The sequence below is a fragment of the Nelumbo lutea genome, chromosome 1 (genome assembly GCF_056320005.1).
Source record: "Nelumbo lutea isolate HS-2025 chromosome 1, American lotus-T2T, whole genome shotgun sequence".
In the NCBI taxonomy this organism is placed as follows: domain Eukaryota; kingdom Viridiplantae; phylum Streptophyta; class Magnoliopsida; order Proteales; family Nelumbonaceae; genus Nelumbo; species Nelumbo lutea.
The window spans coordinates 50,299,498-50,325,309 of record NC_142684.1 but is presented as its reverse complement, the minus strand read 5'-3'; the positions used below and the strand labels follow the sequence as shown (position 1 = coordinate 50,325,309).

The 25,812-nt window shown below is 39.6% G+C and overlaps 1 protein-coding gene across 6 annotated transcripts; it reads right to left on the bottom strand.

Annotated features, from left to right (window-relative positions):
• Positions 1-3,782: 3,782 nt before the first annotated feature.
• LOC148874600 (Pentatricopeptide repeat (PPR) superfamily protein) lies at positions 3,783-25,562 on the bottom strand. 6 transcript variants are annotated; one of them, XM_088942218.1, is made up of 7 exons: positions 23,698-25,555; positions 22,570-23,622; positions 21,883-21,999; positions 7,980-8,300; positions 7,803-7,904; positions 4,336-4,420; positions 3,783-4,243 (listed from the first exon to the last, which is right to left on the bottom strand). In XM_088942218.1, exons 1-2 carry the CDS (start codon positions 25,412-25,414, stop codon positions 22,712-22,714), a joined length of 2,628 nt encoding a protein of 875 aa, XP_088798344.1. In that variant the 5' UTR covers positions 25,415-25,555; the 3' UTR covers positions 3,783-4,243; positions 4,336-4,420; positions 7,803-7,904; positions 7,980-8,300; positions 21,883-21,999; positions 22,570-22,711. The 6 variants fall into 6 exon arrangements, with proteins under 6 accessions (XP_088798344.1, XP_088798343.1, XP_088798345.1 ...); XM_088942217.1 differs by having other exon boundaries at positions 7,980-8,297; XM_088942219.1 differs by having other exon boundaries at positions 7,803-7,900; positions 7,980-8,297.
• Between the last annotated feature and the right edge of the window lie 250 nt (positions 25,563-25,812).

Here is a 25,812-nt window from a genome sequence, read left to right as displayed (position 1 = left end):
GAGCACTGAACGAAATCACTATTAAAAACAAGTATCCCATTCCCGTGATTGATGAATTATTAGATGAGCTCTACGGCACCAAATTCTACTCCAAACTAGATCTACGGTCGGGATACCATCAGATTCGAGTGCAAGAAGAAGACGTTCCTAAAATGGCTTTCCGAACACATGAAGGGCATTACGAGTTCTTAGTGATGCCGTTCGGCTTGACGAATGCACCTACAACTTTTCAAAGCCTCATGAACGACCTCTTCCGCCCATACCTCCGGAAATTAATTTTGGTCTTCTTCAACGACATTCTGGTTTATTCTAAATCATGGGAAGACCACCTATCTCATTTGAGAGTTGTTCTAACTGTATTATCCTCTAACAAATTATTTGCAAAAATGTCAAAATGTCAATTTGGGGTTTCGCAGGTCGAGTACTTGGGTCATGTGATTTCAGAACAAGGCGTGTCCGTTGATCCAGCCAAAATACAAGCTGTTCTCGCATGGCCTACACCGACATCAGCAAAGGGGGTCCGTGGCTTCCTCGGGTTAGCAGGATATTACCGAAAGTTCATCCGCGACTTTGGAAGCATTGCAGCTCCCTTAACCCAACTGTTGACCAAAGGGGGATTTCAATGGAACGAGGCAGCAGAGCTGGCCTTTCAGCAATTGAAGAAGGCACTCACTTCACCGCCAATCCTACGTCTACCAGATTTCTCCCAACGGTTTGTGATTGAATGCGATGCGAGTGGAACCGGGATTGGCGCCATCCTCATCCAGCAAAACCGACCGGTGGCCTACTTCAATGAAGCATTGAAAGGTTCAGCCTTGGCATTATCCACCTATGAGAAGGAGATGTTAGCTATTGTCAAAGCCGTTAAGAAATGGCGCCCATATCTGCTTGGGAAACCATTCACAGTCCGCACCGACCAAAAAAGTCTTAAATATTTACTCGAGCAGAGGATAACCACACTGGCACAAACGCGATGGCTGCCAAAGATACTGGGCTACGACTATGAGATCGAGTATAAAAAAGGGGCTGAGAACCAAGGTGCGGATTCCTTGTCACGTATGGCTGAATTTCAGTTTCTTTCCATCTCTATACCACACGCAGACTGGTGGCCGACGCTACAAGAAGAGGTCAAACAAGACACCTTTTATGGGGAATTGATGAAAAAGCGACCCTCCCACAAGTTGCTTCAACGGGATGGGGTATGGTTCAAGGGGGACAAGATTTATTTGAGCCCCACCTCCACCTTGATTTCAAAGGTGGTGGCGGACTGCCACTCATCCCCTGTAGGGGGACACTTTGGGTTTCATAAGACCCTCTCTCGCATCAAGCACAGCTTCCTTTGGCCCCACATGAGACCAACGGGATTGCTTCAGCCATTACCAATTCCTACTCAAATGTGGACAGACATCTCCATGGACTTCATCGAAGGATTGCCTTCCTCCAATGGGTACACGGTTATCATGGTAATTGTGGACCGGTTGACAAAATATGCCCACTTCATTCCCTTGAAACACCCATTCACTGCCACCACAGTCGCGAAGGCATTTGTTGCCAACGTTGTCCGCCTACACGGAGTACCAACATCCATTGTTAGCGACCGTGACAAGGTATTCATCAGCTCATTCTGACAGACACTTTTTCAGATGCATGGGACGAAATTGTATATGAGCTCCAGTTACCACCCCCAAACCGATGGGCAAACCGAAGTTGTTAACCGGACGTTGGAGCAATATCTACGGTGCTTTGTAGGTGACCAGCCGCAAAAATGGGTAGAGTGGGTTCCTTGGGCAGAATACAGCTACAACACCTCCACTCACTCTTCCACCAAAATGACACCCTTCGAAGCAGTCTACGGAATCCCACCCCCTAGTCTCCTGACCTATGTACCGGGTACAGCTCGAGTAGGGGCAGTTGACGAATACTTGCGTGACCGGGACATCATCCTACGCGAGCTACAACATAACCTCCAGGTAGCCCGGAACCGGATGAAATGTCAAGCGGACCAGCACCGACGAGAAGTCTCGTTCGTAGCAGGTGACTTCGTGTATGTGAAGCTACAGCCTTACCGGTAGACCTCGGTGGCGTTTCGGCGTTCCGTGAAGCTCACCCCACGTTATTTTGGGCCGTACCCAATCATTGAGAAGATTGGTCCAGTAGCCTACCGCTTAGCCTTGCCCCCCGACTCTCAAATCCACAATGTGTTTCATGTCAATTTGTTGCGGAAGCACTTGGGACCCATCACCCCTACTTCCACTCAGCTTCCTCCAATCTCGGATACTTCGACCATCCTACCCCAATCGGAAGCAATCCTGGATCGCCGTATTATTCACAAGGGCAAATACCGCCCAAAATCCGAAGTCTTGGTCAAATGGATTGGGGCGCCAGCTGAGGATGCAACCTAGGAGAATGAATGGCGCTTCAGAAAAGCTTATCCCAACTTCCTTGCGGACAAGGGTCCTTCAGGGGGGGAGGAGAATGATACGTGCATGCATGCAGCAGCCGAAGACCCGGTCAAAGTGGATAGCAGCAGAAGACCCGGTCATGTTAGCTCTTAATTGGGATAAGCCTTATCCATTCAGTTTTAATTCTGTTAGAATAGATAAGTCTTCAATTCTGCTCCTAGATAAGTGCATTCTGTTTCCTAGATAAGTGCATTAGATAAGTCTTCAATTTCTGTTCCTAGATAAGTGCATTCTGTTTCCTAGATAAGTGCATTCTGTTTTTTTGTTGATAAGCTCCTAAGATTAAGGGGCAGTAGTTCCTATTTCTACTCACAGTTTGTAGCACCATAAGGCTATAAATATAGCCTGAATGAATGGAATTGGCATTGGCTTTTCTACAAACAAACTCTCTCTCTCTCTCTTCTCCTTATTCTAGATCCTTCTCCCTCTTGTTAGATAACTTGAGCGTATCACAATCCACATAGAAAAAGCAATATCAGAAGGGAAGAATATTGTTGCCATTAAGATCAGAAATAAATATATAATAGTCAATCCATCTTTGCAAGATTTGCTAAAGATGGCCAACCTGTGTATTTTCATTCTTGAGAGCTGAGATATTGTAGATTGTAGTAAATTTTGCATGCAACATATAAAGGTGCACCAATGTGTACGGTTTTTGCCATTCATGGGGCTTTGGTTAAATTTGTGACTGTCATGTTGCATCTCACCCTGGTTAGACAAATGAGGAGAGCAATCCCTTTAGTTTATTTATTTATTTTTTCTTTTTCTCATCTATGTGTTCCTCTTCCTCTCCATCTAGGGTTAGAAATGGGTTTGCTAATGCATTCCATGTGGAAGATTTCATGAAAGTTATGAGTTGCAACTCAGACAACTGCTAGAGCTTAAAAAATGAGAGATGTGCTTCAAGCCTTCAACCAATCACCAAGTATTTTTAAACCTGGGTTGGCTTCAGTTAACAGTACCCGTTCCAAGGGGCCAAGAGCAGTCACTTTGGCAACCTATTGAAGAAAGGCTTTCTTTCCCCTCCAAACTACATAAATAAATCAAGTTTTTATAATGATCAGTGTTTGGGCATAACAAGACCACAAGGCTTTATCCTGCATACACCCATTGCTGTCTTCATTTGAAACCATTGGAAAGATCAAGCCCCAGTTATGATTTATGAAAGATTGTCCATTTAGAACAACAAAGACAAAAAAATAAAAGGAAGAAACTAAACACCCCACTCAGACAGACTAGAGCCCGTGTTCTCACATCTATAATCACAATATAAAGTAGCATTTTACAAAATTTAACAAACTAGTCACTGAGACACCAAGGTTAGATAATACTGAATAAAAAATCATTACAATGAAGAAAAACATCCAATAGGAGTCTTTGTCATCCTTATCTCGAGTCCAGCAAATATTTTTTTTAGTTACATAATGTTGCCAATCCCTACTTCCCTAGCATCTCAGTTTTCAAGTTATGCTTCTTATGAACAAGAGAAGAAACTAAAACGCTACAATAACTATTGTAATACCATTTATCTTTGTAGTTGATCTTTTCACCTTACAAATCCAACCAACTTCCTTTTTTTATGGATAACATGAAAATTTTATTAATATAAGGAAAACAATCAGTTACAATTTGCAAGTGAAAAGTGCAAAAGCAGCCCTTGCTACAGAGGAGTAAACAAACCCCTCTAAGATGATATTTTGATGCTGACAGAATTTGTTCAACTATAGCTTCCTTGATTAAATTTGTTGGTAAACCAATCATCTAAGGCATCACAGGCAAAGCTGAAAACCCAAAAGTTTTCAATCACTCGCAGCTCTACAAAAAGCGAATGCATAGAATTCAGAACAACAAACTATAAGGAATTAATGATCACCTGATAAAATAAAGAATGGAGAGCTGCCTTTTGTCAGAAAACCATTGAATAAATGCAATACAGTTCACAGAAATTCTCATATATCCTGCATCGCATCACAATCAGAAATTGTGTTAAAAGTCACTGGTATAATGAGGCACTAAGGACATCAAACAAGTTTCTTTTTTTTTTAGATAGATAACTCATAACTGTGAAATTTTATTAAAAAATTAATAAAAAGAGAATACAAGCATGCTAAGCATCCCAACTAGAGGCACAAGGTGCAGCCTCACAAATACAAAAAAAGCCACAATTGAGCCCGATGCAAATGATCCCTATTCACCCATTGTTTAGCTAGCATATCTGCCATCCTATTTGCAATCTCCTATCCCATTGAATCCTCATGATCATGTTGGCAGTTAACCACTTGAATATCTTGATATCCTCTCTGTAAGTCTAGATTACTGAGTCCAGGTCCTTAATCCATCGAACCATTAGGGGGTGTCAATTGGATTGGATTTGTTCCAATCCGATCCAGTCCATCATTGGTCCATTTAAAAATGTACTGGACCAAATCCGGTCCAAACCTCATACAAACTGGATCCAATCCGATCCAATTAAAATGCAAATGGACCGGATTGGACCCAATCTAGTCCAAACTAAATGAAACTTTAAAATTTACATGTTAGTACCTGGTGAAAATATCCACAACAATAATCATGAAAAACGTGAACCTGAAAACTAGATAACTTTATTCAGATCCAGAAGGACTTGAATACCCAAGGTTAAAATTGAACCAGGTGAACACCCAAGGCTTTGATCCAAAATAATAAAGCAATCAGTATACACAAGCAACTCACTATCCTGAATCAAATGAAATATCACTGTCAAAACAACAACCATATGGCCAATGGAAACTGTATGTTCTAATAGCAGATGAATAGATTCATGTACCATTCATGTTACAAAGAACCTTAAAATGGAATACTTCCACCTTGTCAACCCCAACCTATATCTCACCCACTGCAATCCCATTTGATCCCCCATAAATACATGTTGAAGAATGGGTGCAGAAGCTAATGTGGTCACATATAATTTAGCATAAAAGACAATCTCCACAGACCTCTTACAAATCCCTTGCTCCATCTAATAGTGTTTGCTGAGTCACCTGATGTAAAGTTATCTAGTTTTCCCGTCCCCACTAAATAAGCAAAGCTATTAACAAAAGCAAGCAGCTATTCATCAGAAGTCAATTTTCTATCAAACTTTTGTACTTTCTATAATCAATAAAGTAGTCGATCTAGACTACAATCAGTCTTGAATTAAAAAGAAAAAAATATGAAAAATTGAAGAGAAGAAGAGAAGAGAGGAAGAAAAGAAGTACACGAAGAGAGTTTCAGAAAGAGAGAGAGTAGGTCATAATTTCTGCTGACCCTCTCTTAGTATTTATAACTATTGGCTAACTGTAAAAGGGATGAATTGCCCTTATTGCTTACATGGCAAATAGAATAAGAAATAACTAATAATAAAGCTGAAATAACTACCAACTAACAGTCATATCTAACAGAAATATTGCTTCCATACGAACACTGTAGGGACCACATCAGTGGGGTCCACATCAATGTTCTTTACAAGTAATGCGTAACATACACCTTGTGAACAAGAGGTGTCTGCAATTTTTAAGGGTTTGGGGGTTTTAACAAGCAATCTAAATGGGAAATTTCATCTATTGTGAAAACAAACAAGAATATAATTCAAAAACATAATATCGGTTCATATTAAAGTAAAGAACCTAACTGTCCAATTTAATTGGAACCTCTATATTTTGTTGGGTGTCAAAATATCAAATATTTATAGGGATTAAAACAGAGCTTAAAACAAATCTCTGTACAGATCTCTAGGATTTCAATAACAGAAGAATAATTTTTTGAACAGGTAGGAACAAGAAAGGCAGAGCAAACAAAACTATCTATACTGTATCCTGGAATCCTCTACAACTAAAACCAAATATAAGAGGCTAGGGAAGAGAAAGAAATGAAAAGTGTATACCCTCTACAATTAAGAGGAAGAAATAAAAACTGTTTTTGACAAATAGATAATCAGAAATCAAATTTAAAGCAAAATTAACCAGAATTTACACTCGGAATATTTGAATTCTCATTCATGTACACTAGTGGAAATCATTACCCAAAAGAGTTATGATTAAAATGCCAAAACCCACACCTAGTCAGCTAGTACCAAATAGGGTTCAAAATATCGATACAGGGCAATACACCGGTAGGGCGTATCGTCCTGTGTTGGTATTGTTTTTTTTTTTTTCGAATCTGGTTCAGAGGGGCTGGTCTACCCCGTGAACCACTTGCCGACCTGAAACACCCCCTGTGGGGGCATATCGGGAAGGCTCTGATACGATACATATCAGTCGATACGGGCCGATAAGTGACAAAATTTTGAACCTTGGTACCAATTATTGGCAAATACATCAGCCAACTCCCTATATAGACAACTAGTTGCTAATATTTTCATTTTTTTATCTTTAAAAGAAAAAAAAAAAGCTCGGGGATGGTTACAGGAAGAGGAAATCCACTATCTTATTGGATTGTTCAACCTGGACTGGATTGGACTGGTCCAATCCACTGTCTTATTGGACTGTCCAACCTGGACTGGATTGGACTGGTCCAATTCACTGTCTTATTGGACTGTTCAACCTGGACCGGATTGGACTGGTCCAATCCACTGTATTTTGGACTGTCCAACTTGGACTGGATTGGACCATTGTCTTATTGGACTGTTCAACCTGGACTGGATTGGACTGCTCCAATCCAATCTAATGTCTTATTGGACTGTTCAACTTAGACTGGATTGGACTGTTCAACCTGGACCAGATTGGACTAGTCCAATCCAATCCATTGACTTATTGGACTGTTCAACATGTTCAACCTGGACCGGATTGAACTGGTCCAATCCAATCCACTGTCCTATTGGACTGTCCAACTTGTTCAATTTGTCTTTAATTCAGATTGTCTCCAACCCAAACCTGGTCCATTGATATATTGGTTCAACGCAACCCAGTCCAATATAAACCATTATAAATGGACTAGGTCTAGTCCAATCCTAAAACAAAGGAAAACAAACAGAATTGCCTAGCAAACCAAAACACAAATGTGCATCACCACATCCAACAAGAACCACTAGAAAATATCACAAACATCATCTACCCCCATCAAATTCTCTAAGTCATCCTTAGTTTCAAAAAACCACCTCTGCTGGACTCTCTTACACTTTCATATTTTTGCAACTTTCCAAATATCTCCAACACAAAATTGATGCAAGTGTTTGCAACTTAACAAGAAAATATTATGCAATTATTTTATGTCAGGATTAGAACAATGTCTAAACTAAATTTGAAAAGAAGAATAAACAAATAAAACACAAAGCATAACGGGGCAGCTATTGTGCAAAAGATACATATATTAAACAATACATACCTTTATTGAAAATGATTCGGTCTTCTGTGAGGATTGGATTACATATGAAACTGAAGCAATAAGTCCATCAACTCGAATCCTCCCAGATTTTACAGGATCTACCTATAGAAAACAGAGCATTCAAAAACTCGAATCCTCCCAGAATGTCATGGAAGTACCATTGAGTTCGAGGAATACCGCTGGAGAGAAACCTTCTTCAGTTCTTCGTTCAATTGCCGGAGGTAGCGGTGGAGGCATGGAGCACTAGGTCTTCGAACAATTTTTTTGAAGAACTTCAAAGTTCGAACGAAAGGGAACCGAACCTTTTGATTCAGAGGTTTTGTCCAAATTCGGTATGCATTATATATGGACCACTTAAATTTGGACTGTCCGAGTCCATGAAACTATTTGGACCGTCCGTTTCGTCCATAACACCTTCGGATTGGATGGGGTCCAACCCAAAACCAGTCCATTGTAACACTACCTGGAACTTTGCTCTAATGGAGTCTCCTACTCCTGCTGGGCCCAAGAATAAAGCAATGGCATCAAACGAGGAGTTTTATAAAAGGTGAACGCTATTAAAGCCATTGTTTACTTCTAAAGAACACCAAAAGAGTATATGTTTAGGCCCAAGACAAAATATAGATGTTCGTGGAGAGGTCCATAAAAAATGCATGAACTCTTTTTTCCAATTAACATTTTGTGTTTTTAACCAACACAAGTAGAGAGACCTACCAATAACATTTGGGACATAAAAGTACAGAGACAATTCCCCCTCAGTGGATGTTCAAGCCATTACTCCCTTTGTACTATACTATCACAGGTTGTTACTACAACAAGAAATTAAATTTAAATCCAAATACGGATGGATACTGGAGAACAATGATTGAAAGAAGACTATCAAGAAATAGAACCCGATCAAGGAAGACATACAAGATGCAATAAATGACAAGGGGCATTTAAATTGCATGGTGCATGGGTATAGGCCATTGGGGTTTGGCAGGTGGTGTAGGTTTTGCATTTTTCAGGGTGTTTAAAGTCAAGGGGCCAATTAGATTAGCAGGTGATTGGTGCAAATGCATAGATGTATGGTAGAGGATTTTAGTTGTAAGGATTAAACATTGAGGGTATTGTTGTGTACTTGGTGTTTTGCTAGTTGGGCTAATTTGTGTATTGTGTTGCTGGTAATAATTTATCACCTTTTCAGTGTAAATTCCTTTTTTGTAAAAAAGTCTTTATCATCAAAAAAGGACTTCTTTAGAAAGTAAATTCCACATGAATTCCTAGTCTCAAAACCAAGCAGCAGATTGTATGCTGCTGTATTGCTCAAAATGCTAGAAGTTTTCAATTAGAAACTAGTTCTTTTGCTGCCTGACATTGGGGGAGCTAGCCAGGACAGTGTTTATGTAATATGATGCTTTAATAGACCTAGGAAAGATAGTTTTTCTTTTATTTTTATTTTTTTGGGGGAGGGGGGTGGGTGGGCATTGTCTAAATGAGGGTACCCTTGTCTGCCCTGTTTCATAACTGTTATGAGAAGGAACAGAAATTTAATTGCTTTTAATATTTTAGAAGGATATAAATATCTGCTGCCTGCCAGGTAGTGTCAAGAAATTAGACACCACCAAACAGGTCTTACACCTATGACTGTTCCTTCTATTCCCTCTTCTGCTTTATACTCTGAACCAAAATAACAAGGTATCAGAGCAACAGTGAGCAATCTGATCTCTTCCCCTTTCATTCTCTTCCATAAACCTGTACCTTCAGATCTGAAATCTTTGTATTCACAAGAAATCAGATCTGAGAAGTTCAGGAAATATAACAGATTGTGTGGTAACCACATGGTGGTTTGTGTGATGGTATAAACCCTCAAATTGATAATATCATAGAAACGCAATGGTGAACAGTAGATACGGTGCTCAAGTCTGAATCCTGTGGTTTGTTCATGATGCTGTGATGAATGACTTGTTAGACAGTTTTGTATGCCCTTAGCTTCAATCGAATTGATGTACTTTATGAGTTTATTGTAAATGAATAAAAGTGCATATTTGATTCATGTTCCCTTGGTATGTTTCTGTGTAATACCCTTAAACTGGACATTTAATGAGACTCATGTTAGTTTAGAATGTTCACAGCCAATGGGTCGGTCTGGGGAGACCTATCCTGACAAGGCTGACACTGTGGTGCCACCAAGTTGGTTGGGGTGGCTTGTCTCAGCTACCGGGGTGAGACCCTAAGCACATACAGTGTGGGATTAATTGAATCTTTGAACTGGACCAGATTTCCAGTATTGCCCTGGACCTTGGAGATTGATGGGCAAAACTGGAAAGTTACACCCAACCCCTAGACTCGATTATGATACTGCACTAGGTGTCGGATCGGGCTGTCTTTGATGTACCAATCAGTGAGATCCTTAGCGGGGGTCAAAACCTGGGTATGTTGGGACAATCCGAGAATTCATCTGAGTGGGTGATCATAGTGACAGGATCAGCCCCTTTGTCGGACAAAGGTAATGATCGGGGATGCACTCTCACTGTTGGAAACCAGGACTGCCGGCAGCCGATTTCAACCGTTGATATTTGTTTTGCAAAGTATATTTTATATGAGATATAAAAGTATATATATTATGGTTTCTAAATTGTTTGCAAAAAGGTTTTAATTCCCGGGATCCATATAAGTAGAGAGTGCAACACTGTTCCTTGCAGTCGAGAGAGAGGTCCTCTCTTATCGGGTAGTGTATGATCATTAAGGGCTGAGAGGTTAAGTGTAAGACCATTGAGGATAATACCTGATGGGCTAATCTTGCATCTGCCCACAGTCCCTGGGTGTTACAAGGTGGCTTGGCCCAGGGACCACTTAGGGTAAGTGTTGGGCCCATAGAGCCCATTCGATGGGTTTCAGGGGGTGCACTGTCTTTAACAGTGTATTCGACCAGGCCTTGTAACAAAAGCTGGGCCGAACCCATGTGGCTGATGTGTAGATCAATGCTTGGGTCCCACGCCATACAAGGAAGCCCAACTGGGCAGCAGTTAGGAAGGTTAAGTGAGCACATAAGCTTAATGGGCCTAAAGCCCATTTCGAACTGGGCTATTTATTTAGTTAATTAAATGGGCGAATTCTGAGATGGATTAGCAGATAGGATAGGGTCTTAATCCTATCCACTCAGAGAGTCCAGATCTGAATGTGATTCAGATCTAGAAACCTCCTAATGGGATTAGGAGAAAGCTAATCTAATCTGCAGATAAGATAAGGGTTTATCCTTATCATTAGAAGAGAAGGCTGATCCAAATATGATTTGGATAAGCACCTCCTAATGGGATTAGGAGCTGATCTTTTAAGTTAACAAAAAGAAGGAGGGGGCGGCAGCCTTTAGGATACATACATCAGATCCTCTTTAGTGCTGAAATCAAAAGAAGAGAGTTTTCTGCACCCTGCGAATACTCTCTTGCCGCCTCCCTGTTCTTGCCGCCCCGTTTGCCAGTTCGATCTCCAGTTGTGGGAGAAGTCAAGATTGGATCTTGACATCAGTTCTTTGAGAAAGGATTGAAAGGAAGTTGTGCTCACGTACCATTCTACTGATTCTTGCGAAGGACAGAGTTCTTGGGGAAGAACACTGCTGATTCTGCTCCATCCTGCATTGCGCCATCTTCAGTGGGAGCAGTCTTTGGATCCTTCCTTGGGCGTGAACACCTTTGTTGGGAGGTATTACTTCTCCGTATCAGGTATAATTCTCTCCTATTCCTTTTGATTCAGATCTGGTTCAGTTTAAGGTTCAAAAATGATCATTGAAAATATGATTTTCTAAATAGGGAATGTGATTCCCAGTTGAAGGGAGAGAAATTTTTTTTTGAAATTCGCCCCTTATTCCGCAATCTTTGGGCGTCCATGGGATGGATCTCTCATCCATTCATGGCTGTTCGGTGTGTATGATGCAGTAACATGTGTTTGCTATCTGGTTGAATCCCAAAATCATTTAGTGATGTTGCACAGCAGCATTGGTGATTAAACTTCTGGTTGTTAGCCTCAAGGATGATTAATGGTCTGCAGTGATAATCAGGCCTGGAAGTTTTATTTTTAAGTGTTGTTGGTAAACTTTTACAGGATAGAGTCCAAGAAAATGCTCAGATTATGACATGTCTATGGAATAGAATAGATCTTAAGATTCACATCAATCCTATGTTCTTAAATGCTATAAAAGACATATGGGTACATGTCCAAAGATTATATTCTGGACAAAATATTGTGAGTAGAGTATATCAGTTGTACCAAGATCACTTCCTACTTCAACAAGTTGACAAGAGTATCTCTACAAAACATACACAATAAATTGAACGTACATCAGATCCTTACCACAAACTTGAATGTATGACAACAACATCAGAAAAACATGGATGTTGCTTAATTCTTGTCAGTTCCAAAGGCAGAATATGAACCAAGTCAAGCTTAGATACTTCAAAGTAGTGATCTTCCCTACACAGGTTTGCAGGTTAAGGCAATATATGGGCTGAAGTAGCCTCCTTAGGCTTTTTTTTTTTTCTTTTTTTTTTTTATAAACAACAGAAATAACAGTTAAAGTTTTTTAAAATATGCGCATGAAGAAGTACACATATACAAGAGCTTTTTGAGAGAGCTTTTACTCTCTCCTCTTTCTCTTACTCTTTCTCTTTGATTACAACTTAGCTAAAACATTTGAGTTCTTCCCACCCCTTGCTAGCTAATTCATCTGCAAAACTATTAGCAGTCCTTTACACCCAATTAGCTCTCACTTCAATGTCTCAGGTTAGTCATTTGAATTTCTTTAAAATCATTTCTGTATTGCCATAAGGTTGTTTTCCTTTGCTGCAACCATCCTGTCACTAATCTTGGATCGCCTTCAACAAGAGGGAAGATTGTGTTAATGGTCTACGTTGATGACATTGTAACTACAAGAACTGATATTCACGGCATGGGTGAGCTTAAGAATTTTCTACAATGATATTTGAAACTAAGTATCTTGAGCAGGTGAAATATTTCTTGGATATTGAAGTGAAGCGGTCAAAACATGGCATTGATGTCTCAAAGAAAGTATCTACTTGACCTACTTGAAGAATCTGGGTCAGGAGCAAATCTTGTGGAAACACCTATGGATCCTAATACTAGGTTGGATGGTGATAAAAAATAGTTATTTGAGGACCCAAGAAGGTATAGGACAGTGGTTGGAAATCTTATTTTTTTAATAAATAACAAGATTTCATTAATATAAACAGAACATGTACGAAACAAAAACTCAAAGAGAGGTAGAATAATTTACCTCTCCATAATACAACTACTCACAAGTGAGCCCAATACAACTGCTCCCTATTGCCCCTTGCTTGGCCAATAAATCAAGCAAATCATTTGCAGCCCTTGGTACTCGATGAGTTCTTATCATCATTTCCCTAGTTAATCATTTAATCTTCCATATAACTTCTCTATGAGTTTGAGTCCATACCACTTTCTTCTCATCTTTGAGCCAACCACGTGAACCAACCACCACTTGAGAATCCCCTTCAATAATTACCCTGTAAATACATTTCTTTTACCTTTTCTACTCCATACAAGACAGGAAGAAGTTTGGATCTTGTATAATCCCCTAAACAAACAGGACCCAAGAATAGAGGCTAATATATTACAGTCCTTATCCCTAAAAACCCCTCCCACAACCAAGGGGCCTGGATTACCAAAACTACTCCCATTAAAATTTAGCTTTATGAGACTGTGTTCATGTGGTTCTCATTCATTCTGAATTTTACTTTTCCTTGATGATGCAACTACTCCCCCCTGTCATTTCCTTCTCAAATCATTATATAAATAAGTCATAAATAAGGTGATTTTACCCAATCAACCACTCTTGGCATGATACACTCCGAGATCATTTCCATGCTTCTTTCTTTCCAATTGAAAATTTTTGCATTCCTTTCTTCCTGTACTGTCCATAATATAGCAGCCCTATTACATCTCCACTCTATTCTTCCTCTTTTCCTTGGCCATCTGAAAGTTCAAGCATCAAACAAACTAGCCAAGCTTGTAGGCAAGTTCCACCTACACCCAAATAGAAAAAATAACCATTCCCAAATTAAGGTTGGAAAGCTAAATTATCTTGCCAACACTAGACTTGTCACATTTGTTGCGAGTGTTTTGAGCCAATTCATGCAAAACCCTCAAATTCCTCATTAGGAAGCTGTTATAAAGGTCTTGTTGTGAAGATATATCTTGATGTACATTACTAGTATAGCCCTTGTTGTACAGTATAGTATTCTTATTATTCTATTTGTTCTTTTTATCTTTCAGCCCTATAAGAGCATTCTTATAACTGTACAAATCTTTTATATCTTTAATATAAAAGAGGCTCTTTGGGGTGGGGGTCGACTATTCTTGACACCCCTAATTCTGTTCTCTCTCTTGTTCTCAGTTCGGTTCACATGGTATCAGAGCAGGTTGCTCATTAATCAATTTCTCTCTGATCCACTTTGTTTTCTTGATCCGTTGAGAACTTGTATCACAGCCGATTGGTTCTGGACTGTCTTGATCCTTCCAGGAACCATTTTTCTGCACTCTGCGCATCTAGCAAGAGAGATTTCATTGGATCTCTCTCGTTTGACATCCGTTTGCAGTAAGATTTGAAAGGAGTTGTCGCCTAGCCCTTCTCAACATACTCTAAAATTTTCATTGAGATCTGTGAAGTTTTGAGAGAGATCTGTACTTCTCTTCTGGGTGGCTGCGTCCAGAATTTCCTTTTTTGGACCATGTATCCAGTTTTCTTCTATTGATGGATCTTGGAAAATCTCTGGTGATAGTAAGGGGTTTCTTTCCTCAGTTTTTGACTCTCTTGGATTTGATTACTGTTTATATCACTTGCTTTGATCAGTTTTTACTTCAGTCTAGTTCTTTTAGACTACTGCCGAACCCTGTTTTTTGCTATTTTCTTGCTGTTATGGCTTCAAACAAAGGGGATATTATTCCTGTGAAGATGAATGGACAGAATTATGGGATGTAGAAGTTCCATTTTGGTTTTTATGTTGAAGGGAAAGGTTTGGAAGGATACCTGAATGGGACTGTCACTAAACCAACTGAGACCGAGGTCAAGGCCTTACAACAATGGAAGCTGGATAACAGCAAACTTGTTTCTTGGATTATGAGTCTTATTGATTATCATATTTCTGTACCTATGAGAAGTGAAAACAGCCTATGAGATGTATTCGTATCTGGAGAAAGTTTATTAACAGTTCAGTGTATCTAAACAGTACCAAATAGAATCATAGATATTTGCCTACAGCCAAGGAGATAGAAGGATACAGGAATATTATTCATCCTAGTAGCTCGGTGGGAGTAACAGAGGAGATAGGGGTTGGTGAGGATGTAGAAGGGTCTAAGGAGGAAGGGGAGAGAATATGGGAATTAATAGTGATCCTTTTCGAGTAGTTGATAGAGGTGGAAATTCACTCCAGGTTGGGATCAGAAGAGGGGACTGGACTGATTGGGACTACTTTTAAGGAAAAGGAGAGGGAGATTAATAAGAGTGGTGTTGGAACTAAAAAGGAAAATAAAATACTTAGCAAGAATAAGGAAAAAGGACAAGAAGTAACTCAATTAAAAGCTTCAAACAAGGGAGAGGGAGAGATTTCTAAAAGAAGAAGAAAAATGAAGAGTGAAGTCGAAAGACTTAGGTGTGGTGTGGATTATGAAAGAGGAGGTACAGGAAGGAAGGAGAGAAAGCTGGGTTAATTTAAGCTGAGTTGTGTGGGCTTTTTACTTAATGTTCCATGAAGATAATCAGTTGGAACGTGAGGGGTTTGGGGAGCTCAAGAAAAAGAAGTGTAATTAGGGAAGTCCTTAGGAAAGAGAAACCGACCATTTTCTTAATTCAAGAGTCAAAACTAACAGAGGTGGATAGAAGATGGGTGAGGAGTGTTTGGTCAGCTAGAGGGTTAAGTTGAGCGTTTACACAATCATGGGGAGCATCGGGAGGCATCATTACAATATGGAAGAATGAAGAGATGGAGTGTATTGAAGAAGTAGCTGGCAATTTCACAGTAACAATCAAGTTGAGAAGGAAAGAGGATGGTTTTGAATGGGCCTTAACCAATGTCTATGGACCTAACTCGTATAGGGAGAGAGATGATTTTTGGGATGAGTTTGCAGCCAATAAGGGGTCTTTGGAATGGATCATGGTGTCTGGGGGGTGATTTCAATGTCATAAGATTCCTAAATGAAACTACCAATTCAAATCATAGGGTGACCTCTAGCATGAGAAAGCAACTTGGTCCAATTTCCAAGAAGAACCCTTGTGTTGTAAATTAGATAGATTCTTATTCTCTTCAGAATTTGAATTTACATGGAGGGGACTAGCAATGAGGGCTCTCCCTAGACCTACCTCAGACCATTGTCCAGTTAGATTATCCCAAGAAAACATAGGAGGAGGGCTATGTCCCTTCCGGTTTGAGAACATGTGGTTGCTACATCCTGATTTTATAAAAAAGGTTCAACTGTGATGGGAAGAAGATCAAGTGGAATTCAGGTGGAAAGGGTACAAGTTTTATAAAAAGCTGCAGGCCCTAAAAGCTAGAATCAAAGCTTGGAACAAGGAGGAATTTGGAAGAGTGGAAGAAAGAAAAGAGTGGATTGCCAATAGGATTCAAGAAATTGATGGAGGTGAGGCAGAGAGGAGAATGACAGTAGGAGAGAGGGAAGAGCATTGGAAGCTGAAACAAGAATTACAAGAGAAGAGGAGATATCAAGAGCCTTTGTGGAGCATTTCAAATACATTTATGACAGCCCAAGAAGAGAGAGAGAGAAGAAATCCCTGACCTTGATTGGCTACCTGGGAATAGGGTTTTGATGGATCAACTAGAAAAGAATTTTGAAGTCCAAGAAGTAAAAGACGCTATTTTTTCAATGGAAAGATCTAAAGCCCCAGGCCCAGATGGTTTCACGATGGTCTTTTACCAAGATTGTTGAGATATTATAGGTAGTGATTTAATGGAGGTCTTCTTGGAATTCTTTGAGAGAGGTAAGATAAACTCGGGTGCCAATGCTACTTTCATAGCTTTGATTCCTAAAAAGATAAATGCAAACCACCCAAAGGATTTTAGGCCCATAAGCCTAATTGGGAGTATGTATAAGGTAATATCAAAGGTCTTGGCAGAAAGAATAAAAAAGGTACTACCATCCTTGATTTCTCTGAACCAAGGGGCGTTTGTGTCAGGAAGACAAATTATTGAAGATCCTTATTGCCAATGAATGTGTGGATTACAGAAAAAGATAAGGTGAAAAGGGTCTGATTTGCAAACTGGATTTGGAGAAGGCCTATGATTTGGTGGACTGGGACTTTTTATTGGAAGTATTGAGCATCGGAGGATTTGGAGAAAGGTGGTGCATGTGGGTTAAGGGCTGTATCTCTTCATGTCACTACTCCATTCTAGTAAATGGGGTAGCCAAGGATTTCTTCCTGGCAAAGAGAGGATTAAGACAAGGGGACCCTCTTTCTCCTTTCCTTTTCACCCTAATAGTTGATGTGTTGAGTGTCTAGATTACTAGAGCAGATGCTAGAAATTTGATTAGAGGGTGGAGAGTAGGGAGGAGGAAATAGTTGTAACCCACCTTCAATTTGCCGATGACTTGATTCTCTTTTGTGAAGGAGATTCGGAGGAGTTAGAAAATTTAAAGGTCTTGGTAGAGAATTTTGAAAAGGTCTCCAACTTGAGAGTAAATAGGAATAAAAGTTGTGTAGCTGGAATTAATAGGCAAGAAGGTCAGGTGGCACCGTTGGCTAGATCTCTAGGTTGTGAGGTAAGTGAATGGCCCCTTAAGTATTTAGGCTTACCTTTGGGAGGAAGTCCGAGGTCTGTTAGCTTTTGGTACCCAATCATGGAAAGATTCTAAAAAGGCTAGCGGGTTGGAAAAGGAACTACATCTCTTTGGAGGGTAGAATCACTTAAATTAAGTCAACACTAGAAAATTTGCCAGTGTATTTTTTGTCTACCTTCAAATTGCCTATTAAGATTGCAAACCAGATTGAAAAAAATAATGAGAGATTTTCTATGGGAGCCTGGAGATACCAAAAAGGATCAAAGGGTCAAATGGGAAGTAGTGTCTAGAAAGAAAGACAAAGGGGGTTTAGGGATTGGAAATATTAGAATAAGAAATGCAACTTTGTTAGGCAAATGGTTATGGAGGTTTCCTAAGGAGCAAGAGAGTCTATGACATAAGGTGATAAGAAGTATTCATGGAATGGCAACAAATGGATGGGACACTGGACTCAACCCAAGGGCTTCGCATTTTTCCCCGTGGAAAGATATTGTTGGTATCTTGCCTATCTTCTCTCTTTTCATCAGGTATGATTCTTGCGTGGGTAATAAGATTTTTTTTGGGAGGATTTGTGGATTGGGGAATCTCCTCTTAAGGATAGATTCCCAAACCTTTATTCCCTTTCTTTGAAAAAATCTCAATTTATCTCTTCTTTTCGTACTTCTGGGGATTCTTGGGATCTGGGACTAAGGAGAGGTTTAAGGGACTCAGAAGTGGATTCAGCAAATGATATTTTTTCTCTTCTAAGTTCAGTTTTTCTAGACCACTCCTCTTCGGACAGTAGAGTTTGGGCAGAAACTTCTACAGGTAGTTTTTCTTGTTCTTTGTTTTTTAATGCTATGGTCCTTCCTTCTAACCCGATTTCCTCTTTTCCTGTTAAAGAAGTTTGGGGCACTTCGATCCCCCCAAAAGTAAGGGCTTTTTGTTGGGAAGTGGTTGTCCAAAAAATCAATACCTTGGAAGTGCTTCAAAGAAAGAGACCAAATTGGTGCTTGTCACCTCATGTCTGTAGCCTTTGCTTGAGGAATGGTGAGACGGTGAATCACCTATTAATTTCTTGTCCTTTGAGTGCTCTAATTTGGGGTTGGTTCTCCTCTCTCTTTGATTGTAGGTGGAATCCTCCCACAAGTGTAGCAAATTTATTTAACCCTAGCTTTTTCCGACAACCAAAGAAGAAAGGAAGGGTGATGTGGAAAACAACAAGGGTAACTATCTTGTGGGCAATATGGGAAGAGAGAAACAATAGGATTTTCCAAGGGAAAGAAAAATCAGCTCCTGAAGTTATTGAAGGGATCACCATCAAGGCCATTGGCTGAAAACTCTTGACTTGTTCAAGGATGTCTCTACAGATGATTTGATTAGAGGCTGGAGTATTTTAGCAAGATCTTCTACTTCATCACCTACCATACAAGTAGTTTGGTCCCCTCCTTTGCAGTGTCATGTCAAACTGAACTTTGATGGCAGCTCTATTGGGAACCCCAGACCTTTTGGAATAGGAGGTGTGTGTAGAGATGCGGAAGGAAAAATCCTAGCTTTGTATTCTGGTCCAATAGGTGTGAGGGACTCACCTAGAGCTGAAGTTTTGGCACTCCTCCAGGGGCTCAGATGGGCCAAGCCATTGGGTTTTCAACAGTTGGAAGTGGAGGGGGATTCAAAATTAGTAATAGGTTGGCTGCAATCAAATAGTTTGGGAACGTGGTCCTTTAGACAACAGGTAAGGGAATTATTGAGCCTCACAAGGGAGCTGGGTGCAAAAGTGTATTGGTCTAGGAGGTCAGCAAATACTTTAGCTGACAACCTAGCAAAACAAGGGGTGAATCGGGAGTTTTTGTTTTGCGCAGTGTTGTAAGATTTTTGTTATTCAGGGGTCACCTTTTACTTTGGAAGGTGAAAGTTGTTTATTATGGTTTATCTAATGAAAGTTACTGTTTCCTATAAAAAAAAGTATATTATTCAGGTTTTCTTGATTTGTGGGCTGAATATGAAATTGTCCATATGAACCCTCGGACCTAACAGAATGTGTGAAATATCTCCATAAACACTTTGAGAAGAGGAAGGTGACTCAGTTCTTGATGAGGCTTAGACCTGAATATGAGATAATCAGGTCCAACATTCTGAGTAGGGGAACACTTCCAGACTTGGATTCTATTTTAAGGGAGCTACTGAGGGAAGAAACTAGGCTTCTCACTGCAGCTGAATTTGATGGAAAGATGACTGAAATTGGGGCTGAAATAGCTTTTGTTGCTCATGGAGGTAAGAAGTCAACCTCCAAGGACTTCTCCAAAACCCAATGCTATGAGTGTAAGGGTTTTGGACACATTGCATCTCACTGTAAGAAGAAGAATGTGTGCACCTATTGCAAGCAACATGGTCACATCATTCCAGATTGTCTAATCTGACCAGCTAAGGATTCTCAGAAAAAGACTCAACCCCAGGCCTATCAGGTAATAGAGGACAAGAAACTGACACTATGTCCACCAAGGGTGATTCTTTAGTGAAAAGTGATTCAACTGGTGCAATGGATAAAGAAAAGGTTCAGAAATTGGTATCCTCTGCAATTTCCTCTACTTTCTCTGCTATTGGCTTGTCTGATAAGTTCTCTACATATTGTTCTTCCCCTTCACATGCTTGGATTATAGATTTAGGTTCCACCAATCATATGGCAGGAGCCTACCTCAATCATCCAAATCCATCCACTGAAACTCACCATAAACATATTATTACTGCCTATGGTGAAAAGTTAGACATTATTGATAGTAATGACGTCCCTTAAACTGTCACCCACTAGATCATTCCCTCTCTCCAAAACCCTCTTAGTACCCAACCTTACTACTAATCTGATTTATGTTCGTCAACTTGTTGACGAAGGAAATTTTCTCACCTTTTCTCATGATGGTTGCTTGATACAGGACCGATACACTGGGAAGGTGAAAGGGAAGGGGTGTAGGTTGGGCCGTCTGTTTGCGTTGGAGTTCGATAAGTCTCAATCAGAAGCATCATCGACTTTTCTTAGTTCTTCTATGTCTGATTCTCTATTGAGTTATAGAAATAATGTTTGGGATTTATGACATAAACGATTGGGTCATCCATATTCTCAAAAATTGAAGTTTTTGTTTGACTCTAGTTTAATTAAGAATAAAATTCCTCCTATTCATACTTTTGATATTTCTTGCACTGCTTGTTGTTTAAGTAAAAGTCACGTTTTACCATTCTTTACACTTTTGAACATGCCACTAAACCTTTTGAGATAATACATGGTGATATTTGGTCTGCTTATATTACTTCACGATTGGTATACATATACTTTGTATTGTTTATAGATGATTGTACCAGATACACTTGGATTTATTTTCTACAGCACAAATCAAAAGTCTTTGGCACATTTAAATTATTTCATACTATGGTGCAAACTCGCTTCAAGTGCAATGTGAGCACAGCTCCCCAAACACACCACAATAGAATGGTGTAGCTGAATGGAAGAATGGACATATCCTCAGTGTTGTGCGGACATTACTACAGGAATCCCATACTCCAACTTTGTTTTGGGTAGAAGCAGCCAGTACAATTGTGTATTTGATCAACTATCTTCCTTCCTCTGTTCTTGGCAACACTTCTCCCTTCCAAAAACTTTTGGTCATCCCCCAAATTTCTCCGGTCTTCATGTTTTTGGCTGCCTTTGTTTTGTACATCTTCCATCTTCCTGTTCATGAACGTTCTAAATTAACTAATCAGTCTGCTATGTCCAACAAGCCATTGGACAAATGAGCTAATCTACCATTGTAGGTCCTGGCTATCTAGGGATTTGGAAGGGATGGGCTGGATAAGGATCTATCTTTGGCATTTTCTTGCAAGAAACGGCTATTCTCAGACTCAAACCTGTGTTTCCATGTTTGTCATACTGAGATTTTACCATTGCTTGTTGCAATAATAATACTAAAAAAGGCCATTACCCCTTTTTATAGACAAGGTCATTACCCAATGTTGGTCCCAGCTATCTAGGGTCTTGGGAGGGGCAGACTGGATGAGGATCTAATCTTTGGCATATTTGTAGAAAGTGGCTACTCCGACTTGAACCTGCATTCCCATGCTTGTCAACTACTCAACCCAAGATTACCATTACACCAAGCAATGGTCCTTTACCCAAAAGAAAAATTTGTAGATGTTATATAGTATCACTAAGAAAAATTAATTAATTATTACAATTCAGAAGAGCAGAAAAGAAAAAAGAATCACCTAATCCCAATGAAATTAATCTTCCATTACACATGTAACTTACCAAATATGGTCAAGCAGCAGAGTACTTCTTGAATGTCTTGTAGTCCAAAAACAGTATAAAATGAGCATTTATTGAGCTTGTGAAGACGCAAATCACAGTTCATGACCCATTTTGATACTTCAAAGGCAACAAGTCAGGTTATCTCAATATGATTGTTCAGCCAAAAGAAAAGGAACTTCTAACAGTTAAATAAGAGCACTGAAGAAACACATTCGTGATCAGAAATCAAAATACTAAAAAGATAAAATAAGTATATATGCAAAATAGACATCATTTCCATCAACCTTAAAGAACCTTATCTCCCTAATCATGTATGCCCCACCAAGTCATTGATCCAGATTGCTCAATCAGATGACTACTTTTTGAAAAATATATGGTGCAAAGTAATTGAAAACTTCTTAGTTCCCAGTTTACAAACTTCTCCCTAAGGATGCATTTGCTTCTATATTTGTTCATTAAAAAATACCTGTTTCAGATTGAAAAAATTTTACACTCCTACCATAGAAAAGAAATGGAGCCTATGTTTCATTTTTGAACACTATCCATTGAAAAGGTGGTCTACCAGTACAATAAACTGAAGTCATTGAGCAACATGTAATGGTATGTAGAAGGAATTAAGTTCTGTAAGGATGATATGCCTAATTTGTGTTCCAATAAACAAAAAAAGAAGGAAAAAAGAAAACTTACAAAAATTTGGAAGCCTCATGGTTGCTTGGCATTGACACCAAGTGCTTTGCTGCATACTTTCTAAACAATTCATATTCACAGGATAAAGCCAAAAGTATCCTGTAACATCCAAGATTATTGAAACCAGGCAAAATAGTAGGAACTAGATAATTGGCCTTTCATTATTGTGCACTAGTTCAATTTTTCTTAAAATCTCAAGATCAATGGGATCATCCTTCTCGAGCAGGAACTGTATGTATGGTGAGAGGCCAGTTTCAACTTCAACACCATTATATTTTAAGAGGTCAGAGACCAGTTTTTGTACTTCTTGGACCTTACCTTCATTACGAAGTCCATGAATCAGAGAATAGTATGATGAGACAGATGGAATGGAACCATTGTCAAGCATTAGATTTAGGAACTCAAGGCAATGGTCAAATCTGTGGTACCTGCAGTAATGTTCAATAAGAGATGAACAAATGGCCTTGTTGGGAAATAGGCCTCGTTTTACCATGTCTTGGATTAAACTATCTGCTTCCAAAATTCTTCCTTCCTTGCACAGACCCATTATTAACAGATTATACATATCTGAGGTAATCCCACAACACTTCTCAAGCCTATCTCTAAGCTTGAAAGCATGATCTATGTCTACTTCCCTAAAAACATCATCAGAGAACCATTGGCCACCATTCTCCTCCAACGGTAATGCTCTACTACCCAAATCATTGGTAGGATTTACTTCTTCTCTAATACGATTGCTTGACAAAAGCAACCCCTTCAAGAGTGCATGATAGATACGGCAGCTGGGTCTACAACCATCTTTAAACATGATACTTACAATGTCAAAGGCACGGTCCAATTTCCCAGCCTTAACATGTGCTTTGACTAAGACAGTATATGTCACGTGGTTTGGATCAACTCCCAAACTAGACATACTAAGGAGAAGATTCTCAGCTTCCTCCACTCTTCCATTTTGGCAGAGACCAGAAATCAAAACAGTATAAGTGTAGACATTTGGAGGACAACCGGCTTGCTTCATCGTTTCCAATACATTGAGGGAAGAGGTAATATTTCCTGCTCGACAAAGCCCATCAACTACAATTGTGTAAGTGACTACAGTAGGAACTATGCCATACTTTAGCATCTTACCAAACATTGCATGTTCCTCGAGCTGCTTATTTTCTTTGCCCAGAGCATCAATAAATGAATTGAATGTGTGATAAGTTGGTAGGCATCCATGCTCAGTCATCCTCTCAAAAATGGCAAACGCACTTCCAATGTCACTAACCTTACAGTATGCATCTATTAAAGCAGTATATGTGACTTCATCAGGAGAAATCCCCTTCTTCAGCATTTCACACAGAAGCCCATTTGCTTTCTCCAGTTTCCCATGTTTGCAGAACCCATTGATAAGGGTAGTGAAAGTAAAACTGTCAGCTTCAAGGCCAATTGAGCTCATTGAGTTAAATACATTGAATGCCATGTCGAAATTACCTTCTCTACAAAATCCATCAACCAAAATGTTATAGGTAATTAAATTGGGCCATAACCCATTATTGATTATCCTTCTTAATAGCAAGGTTGCTTTATAGGACATATTAACTCTGCACAATCCTTCAATGAGTTCATTGTAAGTCCGCATATTAGGCCTACAATTTCTTTTCTCCATCATACTGAGAAGCTCAAAAGCAGAAACAACAAACCCTTCTTTGCAATAACCATTAATTAATGCATTGAAGGTTATTACAGTCGGAAAAAGGCCATCATCAAGCATCTTTTTAAACATGTTATCGGCCACCTCAAGTCTGCCTTCCCTACATAACTTATCTATCAATATGGTATAAGTGTGAACATTTGGTTTACATCCCTTCCCTACCATTTCATTAAGCAAGCTCAAAGCTTTATCAGTTGAGCGAGAATCACACAATGCCTTGATAAGGACAGTGTATGTGTGGGTACTCGGTTCACAGCCTTTCTTGATCATTTCTTGCTGCATCTGGAAGGCCTCTGCTAGCCTACCTGCTTCACACAGACCGTGTATCAAAACGGAGTATGTAACAGAATTGGGTCTACAACCTTCTTCATCAGACATTAACTCAAACACCCGGAATGCCTCACTGAGATCAGTCAACCTACAATAGCCCAATACCAGTGAAGTATAAACATGAGTATCCAAGTCGAACCCAAGTCTTAAAACCCTGGAAAAGAACATTTCAGCAGCTCTCATAAAACCATTCTTGCAAAGAGCATTTATCACGGTCTTATAGATGATAAGATCAGGAACAAACCCATCAACCAACATCCTCGAGTAAATTGAGAATGCTTTGAGACCCATACTCAGCTTAGCTAAAGACATCAAAAGAGTACTGTAACAAGGGTAACCGAGTCTAAACCCCAACTTACGGATATCATCCAGTGCGTCCATTAACTTCACAATCTCCTCTTCACCACTACAACAATCCTTAATCGTCGCAATAATGGCCTTCTGTGCAATAGCAAATAAATTAGAAGACACCAATAAATTCAACAGAGTAATCCTGCTCTCCAAATGATAGCAGTAAGTGGATTGCTTGCAGACCCACTTGAAAAACCGGACTCCGCGTTCAACATCGTCACCCTGAAGCTCTATAACCTTGGACGCAACATCAGGAGTTAAATGAGAAACCAGTGACTTCAAGTACTTGTTGCGTTCCCAGTTAGGTTGGTTAATTAAATGGGATATTTGATATATAGTGCTTTTTACAGTGTCTGAGTTAGTTCCTCCAGCTGGAGATGAAAGAGAATGAGAGGAAAGCATGGAAGAAGGCAAGAGAGCATGAGAAGGTCTGAAGAGGGCCTCAACGAGCTTGGTTTTGTGAATCAGCATACACGGAGAAAACCCAGATGGATTAAACTCTTAGGCAAACTGAATGTAAACCCAGAATTCCAGCATTTTTTTTTTTGATGACAAGGAACAGGAGCAGGAAAAGTTGCAAGGGACTTGGAGGGCTTGTCCTGCTTCTTATGATTCTTTTTGATGCGGTCAGCCCAACGATGTAGCCCTCGTTAAAGTGGAGCTCTACGATTTCACGGGCTAGACCCTGAAAAACTTGAAGATTTGGCGGGTTCTTTTGTTAGTTTTCTTCGCCATATTTTACCAAAAAAACTAACGGAACCCATATGCCATTCACGGGATTTATTATGGAAAATGGAAAGAATCGAAATTGATAATTATATTAATAATTTTAGTAGTTTTTATTTTACTAATTTGTTAAAAAATAATTT

Excerpts from the sequence above, each read along its gene's own strand:
- LOC148874600 (XM_088942215.1), bottom strand. The coding sequence starts at position 25,414 with ATGCTGATTCACAAAACCAAGCTCGTTGAGGCCCTCTTCAGACCTTCT.